The following is a 14,951-nucleotide window of genomic DNA, read 5'->3' as shown; positions in this document are numbered from 1 at the left end:
TGGGTCCTGACAGCATTATCTTTTCAAGCTAATTATCTAGTGATTATTATGTGCTTACTGTAAGTAGCCCAGAAATGTTCCCCAAAGAATTTCTTTGTCTAGCTAAACAGCGGCAGGCTGTCAAGCTTTAGGGTGATTTAATTAATTTTCATGTGGTCAAAGAAAAGTACTTGGTATACATGCTTCCAATAACAAGATCTTTGAAAAACTGCAAGCTGTCAATTTTTCTGGTTGGCTTTGAAGCCAAGATCAAGTTGTTATTTATTTTTTGAGAGCAACATTTGATCAATTACAAATGTCTCCCCATGCCGTGGGAGGCTCTGATGGATTAAGGAATAAAGGATAAACTAACGAGGTAACCCTCTTTGTAATAGCCATTAAAAAAAAGGTACATCTGTGAATTGATTCTCACCTGCTAGTCCCTGTAATATGACTAGTAGGAAATTATACCTTTTGGGGTTTTTTTGTTCATGCCAGCAACTTTTATGTTTTTTTTTTTTTTTTTTTTTTTTTTTTTAATTAGATGGTGTTATTTTATGAATTATTTATTTAACAGGCAGCAGACATTCTTGCAAAAGTAAAATGAAATGTAGCATTTTAATCCATTCCTGGTGTTACAAGGAGTTCAATAAGACACACATGAGCTTGTTACCTATAGACACTGTGGCTAACAGTAAAACCTGTAATGGGTGGAACAGGAGTCTTATATCCAACCCTGTACTACCCCAATGGGCTAAATTCTCAAAGCTATTTACTCCAATTTTTCATTTACACAATTCTTTTCAGAAATTGAGAAACATGCTCAATGAAGTTACCAAACCAGAAATAAATCAATAAAACTGTGACTTCAATTAAGTATTAAGTTTTTTTAGACTTTTAATTGGTGTTTTTTAATTGGTGTTTTTTCTATTGCAGTGACATGGTTTATTCCCAGTTTGTCTGTACGTATTTTGTGTATAAGTTTTGAACAGGGTTGTTGTTTTGCAGAGTCACAGAGCTGATGGGGTACTGGCCTGAGGAGCTTTTGGGACGCTCTGTGTATGAGTTCTACCATGCACTGGACTCGGACAGCATGACCAAGAGCCACCAGAACTGTAAGTCAACAAAGAACCCTGAATACTGGGGCTAAATCTCTTCCCCTTCACATGCAGAGAACCAAGCTCACTGCACCGCGTTACTAAATGTGCTGTTACAATACTTCTGTGAATATAATGTGCACCTGTAACCCTTGTAAAACATGCATTCCGTCTTAAAAAGAACAGAATTTCAGAAACGAAGATGCTACATTTTTTCTAATAGTCTTTATTAAAGTCCACGTCTTATGTTCATAGTCTTTACTAAAGTCCCTGTCTTATATACAGAATAATGCTTTTTGTTTTTTATATCGCATCTTTTGAACGCACCGCAGTGTCTGTACCAAAATTGTCTTTTTAAAATACGGATGCCTTAATGTATACAGTACAGTAAATGCTTATTAGATTTGAGCTCTTACCCAAAGCCGTGGGTTGCATTACGTTGCCTTGAATGAGATTATGTGTATCCTGTGACAGAGCAAGTAACCAGATCCCACTGTGTGCCGGCCTGGCAGCTCGTCTGTGTTAGTGAGGTGTCATTGTGTTCTTCCAGCAGAAACGACATTAACATCTAGGAAGCCTTTCTGGAATAGCTCCTTCACAGTGACAATTATTCATAAATCAGCGTCGAAAAACAGTTCTGGGTTCGATTTACAGATTGATGTTGCTGAATCACTACACACATTGGCCCAGTACAATTTAGATCAGGTGTACTGAGATGCATTTGTTTTAGTCCTCAGTTCTCTATATGCAGCCAGTACCCTGTCTTACACATTTCATGAATGCTAAATTCACTGCAAAAATTAAAATTAATATACTTCAGTTTGTTGTATGGGATGCAGGTTAAATTTAAATTTAACAGGTAAATGTCTGGACTGGGAACCACAACCCAGTCCATAAGTACACAAGCTAACGCAGCGCTCCCCGCGACCCCTCAGACAAGATCAGCAACTCAGGGCAAAAAAGAGCTGAACCACCCTTGCATACAGCAACTCACTCTGGACTGTATAGATTTTTGTGTTAGTCTAGTGTGCATGAAGTATAGATATGTTTGCTATGAGAATTCTATGGTGGCTGGAGGATGTGGACAAACACCAAATGTGAATACAAATATCCAGATCGCCAATTTTCTTCTTCTTCTGCAGTGTGCACCAAGGGTCAGGCAGTGAGCAGTCAGTACCGGATGCTTGCAAAGCACGGGGGGTACGTTTGGCTGGAGACCCAGGGCACTGTCATCTACAACACCCGCAACTCCCAGCCGCAGTGCATCGTGTGCGTCAACTTCGTGCTGAGGTAGGTACAGTGGGACCACGTGCAGGAGTAACACTTGATACTGCCGGCAGAAAGATTTACTTGGAACCCCGCGCAAAGCCACGTGAAATAAGCACTGTCCCTTCCCTCCCCTGTCACCCCGCAGCGACATCGAGGAGAACTCTGTGATCTTCTCCTTGGACCAGACAGAGTCACTGCTCAAGCCACATGTCCTGAGCATGAGCAGCTTCTTCAACAGCGGGGTGCCAGTGTCCGACACCAGCGAGCAGCTCTTCACCAGTCTGAAGGAGGAGCCCGAGGAGCTGGCACAGCTGGCACCCACGCCCGGTGACACCATCGTCTCCCTGGACTTCGGTAAGAGTCACTGCTGCTGTCATAGCAGAGTCACCTCAACTTATTGCAGTTCCAACATTTTTTAGAACGGCCACCATCATTGCTTAAGCTGTATTTCTTTTTCATGGTTTCATGGATTTCACAACTTTTGTGAAATTTGCTGTAATAACTACAGAGAACAATAATCAAGCAGTGATCTGTTTTAATAAATATTGTTTAAACTTTGAAATATCTATTTTTAGATGATGATGCAGTGTTAAAAACATACAGCCAAGGTTATAACTTAGTAAAGGGATGGGCATGTACTCCCCTTTAAGGTGTAATTAATTACTTTTATAAGGAACCTTTTTTTGTGTAAGTGTTCACTAACATGTTAACACATGTAGTATGTTCTATGTTAATGCTTAGTTAATATATAATTTAACTTATACACCGTTAAAGTACAGTTGTCTGTAAAACCTCTTTCACCGATATGATCGCGTTGAAGTTGAAAATCATCAAAAGGTGACCAGACAATAAATGAACAAGGAGCAAGAAAAGCAAACTGTAATCTCTGCTGTGGTGTAACCTCTGTGTCTGCTCTTGAATGGCAGGAGGGCCTCCATTTGAGGACGCTCCCCTTTACAAGACCATCATACCTCCCCCAAACAAGCCCTGGGCCATGGAGGAGAGGAATCCGTGCAGCCAGCCCGAAGGGAAGAGCCTGGCTACCTTCTCTGCGCTGCAGGGCTCCCCGGCCAGGACCCCCCTGAGCGCCAGCAGCACCAGCAGCTGCTCTACAGTACGTACATTCACAGCATGCCTGGGCTCTGTCACATTGGGTCAAATTGCAGTTTTTCTATTGGGTCAGCTACTGGAAATAATACTGCATTAACTTTAAACCCCTCCCCCAGGACTGTAGACTGGGCTGTGACAATGTTAGAGTTGTTGCTGCTGTACTTAATGATTCTAGTTTCTTAAACTGGTGTACTCCAAACCAGTCATTAGCTCTTTTATTATATATTTTTTTGCAATTAACTAGCTAAAAAAAAATAAGCAAAGCAAATTCTTAACAGACAAGAAACAGCTTAAAACTACCTGCAAGCCCCTATGTGGTATTTCTGGGCTGTTTACTTCTGGAATGATAGTTGTATTGTGTGCGTTTCTAAGGGGCGGTGAAAGGGCAGAGTACATGTGAATTGGATCATTCAGCTGGATCACAAGCACATTGACTTATTCTCTTTCTGTAGCCAAGCAGTCCCGGAGACTATTACAGCTCAATGGATAATGATCTCAAGGTTGAACGGACTGAGAAGCTCTTTGCAATGGAGACTGCAGCAAAGGCCCAATGCACTACTGAGGTCAGTTCACTAAAGTGCTGTAAAACACAATGGCATTGACTCTGGCACTCCTCGTCAAGATGATTACACTGTAACGAGGGCCTTCTAAACAACACATGGACAATGTGATGCCATTCACAAAGAGCTCAGAGTTCCTCTGGCTTAGTAATGGAGCTCTCCAGTGAATGTCAGGAGTCGAAACACAAAGAATCGTTCTTTATTTTCATATTAAATAACTATCCATTTATACTGTAATACTTGCTGTTGGTCTTCACTGCTGTTAAACATCATTTACTCCCTGAAAATAAACCTGTAAAAAACAGGGAGTAAAAGTGTCTAAGCACACTTCCAAGTACAGTTCTGTGAGTAATGAAAGGACGACGGTCACAAACTGGCCCTTGGCAAAAATGCATGGGCAAAATGGAGGTTTAATCCTTAGTGCCACAGTTAATATTTTCTGTCTGTCCAAATACAGGTAAATTAAATACACTTTGGTTTCATAATTTAATCAGCTTAACAATTTTTTCAGTTTAGTCAGATCACAAAATAAAATTAGCCTGGTGCATGACCTGTATGACAAACTTTATGATAACGTTAGCTATGTGATAACGTTACCTGTCTGATAATGTTAGCTGTGTGATAAACTATTGAGAACAGCTTGGCTGGCAGGTCTGTTGGCCACCTCTTTGAGTAGCGGCACATTTCTGACTCTGAACCTGTCTTCCCCAGCTGGAGCTCAACGACCTGGACCTGGAGACCCTGGCTCCATACATTCCCATGGATGGAGAAGACTTCCAGCTGAACCCCATATGTCAGGAGGAGCCACCCCTGTCTGAAAACAGTGCCAACAGCAGCTCCCACCACAGCTTCAGCACCGTCGCCAGCCTGTTCCAGCCACTAGCCTTGCCCCTGCACAGCCACGTGCAGTCTGAGAACTTCTGCGCTCCCATGCAGCCGTCTACGGAGAAGAGGAATCCCAGCCCTGCTGCCCCAGGCCCCCATACACCCCTGACCTACACGGGTACCACCTTGGTGCCCCCCTACCACACCCACACCAGCACTCCACTGTCTTCCATGGGGGGCATACAGAATGTTCAGTGGCCACCCGATCCTCCGTTTAATTATCCACCCACCAAATGGAGCATGATGGACCAGCTTCCAGCGTGCCAGTCCCATTCGATGTCTCTTTATAACCAAAGGTACGGTACCAACGAAAAGTTGCTCTGCCATAACTTTGAAAAAAAAAAAAAGTCTTCAGAGCTCCCTACTGTACTTTTACATCACAACAGTTCAAGATCCGAAACTGATTCCAAGATGCATTTCTTTAGGTCCCGGGATAACTTTTTCCAACAAGGCAAAGATGTGACCCCAGCCAGGACTGCTCTCGCCAGCCATTACAAGCGCAAGAGACAGACAGAGTACAGAGATCAACCACTGCTTCAGCAGCTTCTCATGGTGGGTTAAAATTCACACAATCATCCAATCTGCTAAAATGTGTTATAATGCATATGCAAAGTAAAGCTTTCCATTACAGTGTGTTATAATGCATATGTAAAGTAAAGCTTTCTTATTCCGCTATATTTTGAAGCACAAGTGCTGTACATGTCCAAGCTGGGTCTACTACACTACTGCAATACAAGGTATGAAAAGAGCTAGAGGACAGCGTGGGTTGAAAAGCATGAGAGTTATATAGGCAGGGGCTTGACATGGATTATATCAGGACCTGGGACTGCTTGAGTGACTGATGTTTTATCCCTTGTGTTCACAGCAGGAGGACCCATCCCAGAGCAAGTCCCCGGAGATGATGTGGAAAAGAATGAAAGCCCTGAAAGCGGACAGCTGCTCCTTCATGGAGAAGAAATCACTCAGCATGAGTGCTCTTCAAGGTAAATGAATAAAGACTTAAATATGCAGGCAAACATGGCAGACAAAAAACAACATCCCCCTCCCATCCAGAAAGTGCTTCTCTAGCAGTACATTGGCTGTAATAAGAACAAGATAGAGTTTGCACATTGTGTAGATATCCCTAACAATAATATTTACCCTGAATGCTTAGCTCAACATCGCTTCTGTCTTTTAACGTACAGCTATGGCCAAAAGTTTTGCATCGCCTACAATTTTAGGACTGAAGCCGCGAGGCATTTTCCCGCCTGTATTGCAGTACCGCTCAAATTGAATCCAGAGCAATTTGTTCTGGCTACTGCGCGACACCATCGATGGATTAACCCATCACAACCAAGTGCTGACAACATGAGTTTTCCAGGAAAAATCATGAATGAAATGGTTGTCTGCGGAGGTGTCCATGCACCCTGAAGTGTTTGATCCCTTCCATATTTCATACAAGGACAGGCATTATTTTCGCCCCTGATCCTTCCTGCCTTATTTCTGTAATTTACGACTATTTTTACTAACTAACTGCCTGTAAGAGGATGTATTTTCACACTTTAGTAGTAGGCTACTTGCTGTCAGCAATGTATTGTAAGTTTCTTTGCTAAGCTCAGATCGCTTGTTTCATACACCTGCATAAAGGGAAACAAAACTGAACCAGGTAACTACAGACCAGTAAGCATGACTTCTATTACATGCAAACTTATGTAAACTATAATAAGATCCAAAATATGGTAACAGGGTCCTGGGAGACAGTCAACATGGTTTTAGGAAAGGGAGATCGTGTCTAACTAACTTGCTTGATTTTTTTGAGGATGCAACATTGATAATGGATAATTGCAAAGCATATAACATGGTTTATTTAGATTTCCAGAAAGCTTTTGACAAAGTCCCGCACAAAAGATTAATTCTCAAACTGAACGCAGTTGGGATTCAAGGAAACACATGTACATGGATTAGGGAGTGGTTAACATGTAGAAAACAGAAAGTACTGATTAGAGGAAAAACCTCAGAATGGAGTGTGGTAACCAGTGGTGTACCACAGGGATCAGTATTAGGTCCTCTGCTATTCCTAATCTACATTAATGATTTAGATTCTGGTATAGTAAGCAAACTTGTTAAATTTGCAGAAGACACAAAAATAGGAGGAGTGGCAAACACTTGCAGCAGCAAAGGTTGTTCAAAACAAGATCTAGGTTGATCTAGACAAGATTCAGAACTGGGCAGACACATGGCAAATGACATTTAATAGAGAAAAGTGTAAGATACTGCACGCAGGAAATAAAAATGTACATTGCAAATATCATATGGGAGATACTGAAATTGGAGAAGGAATCTATGAAAAAGACCTAGGAGTTTTTGTTGACTCAGAAATGTCTTCATCTAGACAATGTGGGGAAGCTATAAAAAAGGCTAACAAGATGCTCGGATACATTGTGAAAAGTGTTGAATTTAAATCAAGGGAAGTAATGTTAAAACTGTACAATGCACTAGTAAGACCTTGTCTTGAATATTGTGTTCAGTTCTGGTCATCTCGCTATAAAAAAGATATTGCTGCTCTAGAAAGAGTGCAAAGAAGAGCGACCAGAATTATTCCGGGCTTAAAAGGCATGTGTGACGGGGAACTCCCCGTCTATATGAATATGTTTGGAACTGGCAGGGAGGGGGTTAAATTCCTCCCTGCCAGAAAAACATGTGAGAATGTGGATGGAGCTCTAATTGAATAATTATTGATTAATTGGGCTCTAGCCACAGGGGATAAAAGCCAGGGGAGAGGGCCTGGCTGGGTGGTGTGTGTTTTTCTGGAAAGGTGTTCTTTTGGTTTGGGAGTTTGCTTTGTGTTTGAGAGTTTTTTTGTGTTTGAGAAGAAAGAAAAGCTTTATGTTTGTTTTACTGTTTGGTGTTGAAGCCTTGGAACCTGACCATTTACTTTCGTAAGTTCACTTATTTTTGTTTGAACCTCTTTTCTGTTGGCCCTTGTGCCTCTTTGTTTGACTATTTTTGTTTAATAAATAACTTTATTTTTGCCTTTACTCTGTCTCTGAGCGTGAGTCCACTCGCCAGCCTGTCACACTTGGTGATAGAAGTGGGATAGTGCCACCTAGAGGCTCAGAGCAGTATATATATATTTTTTTTTATTTTTTTTTTATTTTTTTGGATTTTTGGAGGTTCTTTTGTTGTTTTTGGTAAATCTGTGAGAAGAATGGGCAAAAGGCAGAGGCAGCAGCAGTAGAAGCAGCAGCAGCAGCGGCAGCAGCAGCCGCCATCACCAACCCAAACCCTGTGGGAGGACCCAGCGAGCTTGTTTCCGTGGTGCACCTGGTGCGGGAAGGATGACCACTGGTGGAGATTCTGTCCGGATGGGCCAATTGCTGACTGGTGTGGGCGTTGTGAGGAGGACGGCCACAACTGGGCAGGATGCCCCCACAACCCGGACCAGGAGCAACCACTAACCCCGTCCTTGGCAGCCACCCCACCAGCACCGCCTTCACCACCATCACAGGAGATCTGGGAGTGGTTGTTGCACCCCGGAGCGGGCTTCTTCCATGACCTTCCCGTCGCCATCAACACGCTGTGGCATCGAGATGGGGAGAGATAGGAGGAGTGGGAGGGAGAGCATCACCCGGGGTCCCTCCAGGAAATATTCATTATGGTCCTGGCATACCTGTCAATAGACATGTGGGAGATCCCCCACCTTGAAGAAATGGGGGGGGAGTCGCTGCCGTCGCCCAGAGAGGAGGAGGAGGAGCCGCCGCTCCCAGAGTCCAGAGAGGAGGAGGAGGAGCCGCCACTCCCAGAGTCCAGAGAGGAGGAGCCGCCGCTCCCAGAGTCCAGGGAGGAGGAGCCGCCGCTCCCAGAGCCAGAGAGGGGAGGAGCCGCCGCTCCCAGAGCCAGAGAGGGAGGAGCCGCCGCTCCCAGAGCCAGAGAGGGAGGAGCCGCCGCTCCCAGAGCCCAGGGAGGAGGAGCCGCCGCTCCCAGAGCCAGAGAGGGAGGAGCCGCCGCTCCCAGAGTCCAGAGAGGGAGGAGCCGCCGCTCCCAGAGTCCAGAGAGGGAGGAGCCGCCGCTCCCAGAGCCAGAGAGGGAGGAGCCGCCGCTCCCAGAGCCAGGGAGGAGGAGCCGCCGCTCCCAGAGTCCAGGGAGGAGGAGCCGCCGCTCCCAGAGTCCAGAGAGGAGGAGGGGGAGAAGCCGCCGCTCCCAGAATCCAGAGAGGAGGAGCCGTCGCTCCCAGAGTCCAGAGAGGAGGAGGAGGAGCCGTCGCTCCCAGAGTCCAGAGAGGGAGGAGGAGCCGCCGCTCCCAGAGTCCAGAGAGCAGGAGGAGCCGCCGCTCCCAGAGTCCAGAGAGGAGGAGGAGGAGCCGCCGCTCCCAGAGTCCAGAGAGGAGGAGGAGGAGCCGCCGCTCCCAGAGTCCAGAGAGGAGGAGGAGGAGCCGCCGCTCCCAGAGTCCAGAGGGGAGGAGGAGGAGCCCGAGCGTCCACGGCCCGAGCAGGAGGAGCCCGAGCGTCCACGGCCCGAGCAGGAGGAGTCAGTGCATCCACGGCCCGAGCGGGAGGAGTTGGTGCGTCCACGGCCCAAGAAGGGGAAGTCCACAGGCCCAGGGCTGAAGGGACCAGCAGGGAAAGAACAGCCGGAGCTGTCTCTCCCTCCACCGCCAGCAGAGGGGGAACAGCGGGCGCTGTCTCTCCCTCCACCGCCAGCAGAGGGGGAACAGCGGGCACTGTCTCTTCCTCCACCGCCAGTAGAAGATGCTGGAGGTCCCTCCCAGCCTCTGTACCTGCTGCTGAGGGGAGCGCGGAGACAAGCTGCCCGGCGGCTAAGAGGCACAGCGCCATCGCCCGGGGATGCTTGTTCGCCATCGCCTGGGGAGGCCAACTGCTCCGCATCGCCTGGGGTTCCCTGCCTGCCCGCATCGCCTAGGGTTCCCTGCCTGCCCGCATCGCCTGGGGTTCCCTGCCTGCCCGCATCGCCTGGGGTTCCCTGCCTACCCGCATCGCCTGGGGTTGCCTGTCTACCCGCATCGCCTAGACAGACTCTCAATGTGCTTTCTCCTAGGGATGCTGGTCCAGCGTCGCCAGGGGGTCCAGCATCGCCAGAGGGTTCAGCGTCGCTAGAGGGGCCAGGGGGTCCCGCGTCGCCAGAGGATCCAGAGGGAGCTGGGCCGCCGTTCCCACCTCCGCCACCAGAGGGAGCCGGGCCGCCGTTCCCGCCTCCGCCACCAGAGGGAGCCGGGCCGCCGTTCCCGCCTCCGCCACCAGAGGAAGCCGGGCTGCCGTTCCCGACTCTGCCATCAGAGGGAGCCCGGTCACGAGGGTTCAGTCCCGATGGGAGAACGCCAGATGGGGCATTAGACATTCCACCTTGGCCACCCCCATGGACCACGGACGTCTCCCCGTCCCAGAACCGGACAAAGGACTTTGGGAATTGAGGGGAGAGGTGGCCATTGGGGCCATGTGTGCTAGGCATAAGGGGGGGGGATATGTGATGGGGAACTTCCCATCTATATGAATATGTTTGGAACTGGCAGGGAGGGGGTTAAATTTCTCCCTGCCAGAAAAACATGTGAGAATGTGGCTGGAGCTCTAATTGAATAATTATTGATTAATTGGGCTCCAGCCACAGGGGATAAAAGCCAGGGGAGAGGCCCTGGCTGGGTGGTGTGTGTATTCTGTTTGGTGTGTGTTTTTCTGGAAAGGTGTTCTTTTGGTTTGGGAGTTTGCTTTGTGTTTGAGAGTTTTTTTTGTGTTTGAGAAGAAGGCCTTTTTGTTTGTTTTATTGTTTGGTGTTAAAGCCTTGGAACCTGACCATTTACTTTCGTAAGTTCACTTATTTTTGTTTGAACCTCTTTTCTGTTGGCCCTTGTGCCTGTTTGTTTGATTATGTTTAATAAAGAACTTTATTTTTGCCTTTACTCTGTCTCTGAGCCTCAATCCACTCGCCAGCCTGTCACAGCATGTCATGTGCAGGCAGGCTAAAAGAATTGAATCTGTTCAGTCTTGAACAAAGAAGACTATGCGGCAACCTAATTCAAGCACTCAAAATTCTAAAAGGTATTGACAATGTCGACCCAAAGGACTTTTTTGACCTGAAAAAAGAAACAAGGACCAGGGGTCACAAATGGAGATTAGACAAAGTGGCATTCAGAACAGAAAATAGCAGGCACTTTTTTACACAGCGAATCATGAGTGTCTGGAATCAACTCCCCAGTAATGTTGTTGAAACTGACACCCTGGGATCCTTCAAGAAGCTGCTTGATGAGATTCTGGGATCAATAAGGTACTAACAACCAAACGAGCAAAATGGGCCGAATGGCCTTCTCTCGTTTGTAAACTTTCTTATGTTCTTATATAGATGACAGAAAAACAATGTTGAAAAACAAACCAGTGATTTTATTTAGTAGATTATATGGGGGGCATTACAGCTATGGCCAGAAGTTTTGCATCACGTCCTATTTAATTAATAATGTTACGCTGACATATTGAAAATTACACATCGCTTTGTAGTTTTCCAAAAATTGAAAAATGCGAATTTTCGAAATCTAACATGAACTACTGTATTACTGCTGTAGTTTCCGGTAGACTTTTGAGATGCCATTTTGTAGTTTTTTAGATTGCATGATAAATAAAATATCGAAATTATGTTCATACAGATTTTTCTTCTTTTTTTTTTTTTATTATGTCTGCATCTTAATATTATACTAGGTGATGCAAAACTTTTGGCCATATATGTAAATTACATTCGAGAACATAGCTTACAGTGTGGGACTGAAGCTACTGTACCATGCAGAGCATACCACTCCTGTATGTCTGGGTGCAAGTGGTACTGCACAGTGAATAATTTTTATATTTTACTTAACACCATGTAGTCAAATAAACTGATATGAGATCGCAAAAATCTACCAGAAGCCATAATAGTAGTACAGCATTTCATGTTAGGTTTTTAAATGTCACATTTTTGTAAATTTTTCGTAAAAGTATACGGAATTAAAAAACGGTATGTAATTTGAATATGTTAACGTAACATTATTCAGTAGGTTTGATTTGTCTTTATGAAGCAAAATTGGTTAATTCTGTAGAGTGGTGCAAAACTTTTGGCCATCTGCTTTGGCGTGATGCTGTACCTGCAGCCTGTCTCTGGCAGCCTTGGAGCAGGGGTGTGTATTCACAGATATAGTGCACAACGATCAGTAATGATGCTCCTGCACGTAGCCTGGAGTGGCTGTAGTATGCAAGCAGCTGTGTCTATTTGCACGGTTATACAGTAGTACTAATTTTACTTCAGTGACAGTGTTTACCAAGACTCATATTATTGTTATATATATATATAATATACTATGGCGATATATATATATATTTTTTTTTTTAAAGACAAGTTCAACACTGGACATGGCTGTCTGGATCAAGCTATCAATCAGCTTCAGCAGGAGAAGCCGCAGTGCTCTGGAAACAATGGTGAAAATCAAAGAGCGACATTTCCACAACAGTTCTACGGCTCCAACTATCGGGAGTTCAATATGCTGCCTGCCCCAAAAATGGGTGAGGATTGTTTAAAACAGAACAAACAGCAATCCGCAGCACTGAATTTGTTTCTGTTTATTTTTATTTTTTTTAATGGTTTAGTAGAGCAAAGTGGAACCAGATTTACTAAACCTAAACCAGTGACCGGAGTGTCAGGGTAGTGCAGCCCCTTTGAATGATCTGGGGAAAAGTTTATTTCTCACAGTAATTTAAGGAAGCGCAACCCTTATAAAAGTTTCACTATAGTAAAAGCATAGCAAAGTGTTAAAGTCAGTTAAAGCATAACTATGATAAATGCATAGTATTGTAACATTCGAATTGTGGTTCTCATGTTAATATGGTTAGCCTAAACTGCAGTGACAGTAGTCTATACTCTACCAATCTCTGGTTTTTCATTTGTCTGTACAGTTACGCTTGCGATATTGAGTTAATAAACATACCTGCAATTACTCTCTACCAGTGGCAGAACTAATAGTGGTGATGTCATACTTTAGTGTAGAGAGCATATGCAGTAATGTCAATGTACTGACTTTACTGCAGTCACCCAATGCATTACCCAACAGCTGTAGCATCAGTCCAGCTGTAGACGCTCTGTTAGAATGGCAGATTATTTTGAGCCAGTATAAATGTTGCAAGTTGACAGATCGATGATCTTTTCTTTCTTTTTTATAAATGTATTTCTGTATTGTTCTGTTTTCTTTGTCCAGGAATGGCGAGTCGCCTGCTGGGCCCATCATTTGAGACCTACTCCCTGCCGGAATTGACCAGATATGACTGTGAGGTTAATGTTCCAGTCCTCAGCAACCTGAACCTGCTGCAAGGAGGTGACTTGCTGCGTGCACTCGACCAAGCCAGCTAAACCTCCCGCAATAACCGCTAGCCTACAGCATACCAGCAGCTTGGTTTATATATATATATATATATATATATATAATCTCAAGTAGATTATTTCTAATATTGATATAAAGACATTTTACTTAGATTAAAAAGCATTCTATATTTGTTTGATCTACTGTGACATTTTCTCTATTTTAATAAATGTTTTTCTTCTTCTCCTAAAGAATTCTTTCACTTCCTTCTCATTTCTCCTTCACTTTCTCACAAACTCTTACTCAATTCCCACTGAAATAACATTTAAGCAATATTGTATTTATTTTTTTGTATTTGTATTCTTCAGAATACATAATGAAGTTACTTCCATGAACTGCAGTGGTAATTACATTTCCTGCAAAAGGAAAATACGCAGTACAGACAAAAAAACAGACCTTTTCTAGCTTATTTTTTTTCAGTCCTTCATTATGGTTTTAGTTCCAGAATGTAACTTACCTTCTCTTCCACTATACACTCTCTGTTTCCATCTAACTATCACCACTGAGACAGCAAACCCACACAAGGACATTAAGAAGGTTGCAAACTGTTGCTTTTCTCAAACAGTGTCATTACTATTTGGTGGCTATTTTATAAAAAAAAAAATAAAAAAAAATAATATATATATATATATATATATATATATATATATATATATATATATATATATATCATAAAGCTAATATTTATAACACTTCGACAATTGTCTAAAATAACATGTAACAAATCATAATTTGAACGGAACCATCGAAGACTATAGATCTTTCGTCTCACCCAGGAACAAACGTAATTATTTGTTATTAAAAATTTTTTTTTCCATAAAAATAAAAGATCAACGACCAATGACAAAAGACAACAGTATCACCGTAAAACCTCCTTTACACGTTGCGTATTAGAACAGGAGTACGGTCATAAATAGTACAAATAGTAATTAGGTACCTGGTGGTCATGGTGTGATCTTATATCGTAGCTACAAAAAAAAAATAAAATAAAAAAAATACTCATTTACATTAAGAATTTAAACAATATTACGAGATTTCGCTTTTTAGGTATAGCCAATGTGTATTTGGGGTCCTGCTTTATTAACATACTGTAAGCTGCTTTTGCCGATGTTGTCTTTAAAGTTAAAGGTAACCCTTCAAGTGATAATCCTCAGTACCTGAAGAGCTTCAGGATATGCTTGTTTGATCACAGCATTGATAGTCTTTTAAAACTGCACTGCCTTCTGTGACTGTGAGATCAGGTCAGTGGGGAGGAGGGGTACGGCACATCCTGGCTGTCCCCGAGTGGGGAGGAGGGGTACGGCACATCCTGGCTGACCCTGGGGCAGGTATTATTGGCAGCAATGTGTGTGTGTGTGTACTTGTCTGCCTTAGCCAACGCCTATTTTTACACATCGTCCTCTTACAATCAAAAGGTCGGAAGTGAAAGACTGACGCATTTACAAGAAACACATGCTCTGTGCTCTTGTGCTCTGTGTGCCTGGACACCAAGCCTTGCAAATGCATTTCTACACTTAGCAGAGCAGGTTGTTCAACAGGTCGAGCCACGACATGCACTGCTGCTATAGGTAATGTAGCACTCCGCTGGTGAGATGATGTGATGTGATGCAACAGCTGCATGTGCAAAAATGAGCCTTCTGTACAGTGGATACCATTTTCACTGAAGCTTGGATAGCTTTGTAGGTT

The 14,951-nt window shown here is 44.1% G+C and overlaps 1 protein-coding gene across 4 annotated transcripts in view; it reads left to right on the top strand.

Annotated features, from left to right (window-relative positions):
* epas1b (endothelial PAS domain protein 1b) overlaps positions 1-13,836 on the top strand; it is a 59,284-nt gene extending 45,448 nt beyond the window's left edge. For 2 of the 4 annotated variants that reach the window (XM_041251404.1, XM_041251402.1), the window contains exons 7-16: positions 988-1,094; positions 2,219-2,366; positions 2,491-2,699; positions 3,272-3,459; positions 3,908-4,018; positions 4,727-5,196; positions 5,326-5,452; positions 5,766-5,883; positions 12,247-12,414; positions 13,104-13,836. In XM_041251404.1, the coding sequence (XP_041107338.1) occupies positions 988-1,094; positions 2,219-2,366; positions 2,491-2,699; positions 3,272-3,459; positions 3,908-4,018; positions 4,727-5,196; positions 5,326-5,452; positions 5,766-5,883; positions 12,247-12,414; positions 13,104-13,255 (1,798 nt within the window). In that variant the 3' untranslated portion in view covers positions 13,256-13,836. The remainder of the gene's footprint in view (positions 1-987; positions 1,095-2,218; positions 2,367-2,490; positions 2,700-3,271; positions 3,460-3,907; positions 4,019-4,726; positions 5,197-5,325; positions 5,453-5,765; positions 5,884-12,246; positions 12,415-13,103) is intronic. The other 2 variants (XM_041251403.1, XM_041251405.1) reach the window with 2 other exon arrangements.
* Positions 13,837-14,951: the final 1,115 nt, after the last annotated feature.

This window comes from Polyodon spathula, chromosome 5 (assembly GCF_017654505.1).
Source record: "Polyodon spathula isolate WHYD16114869_AA chromosome 5, ASM1765450v1, whole genome shotgun sequence".
NCBI classification, from domain to species: Eukaryota; Metazoa; Chordata; class Actinopteri; order Acipenseriformes; family Polyodontidae; genus Polyodon; species Polyodon spathula.
Note: the sequence above shows the minus strand (reverse complement) of the source record. Positions and strands in the feature narration are given on the sequence as shown.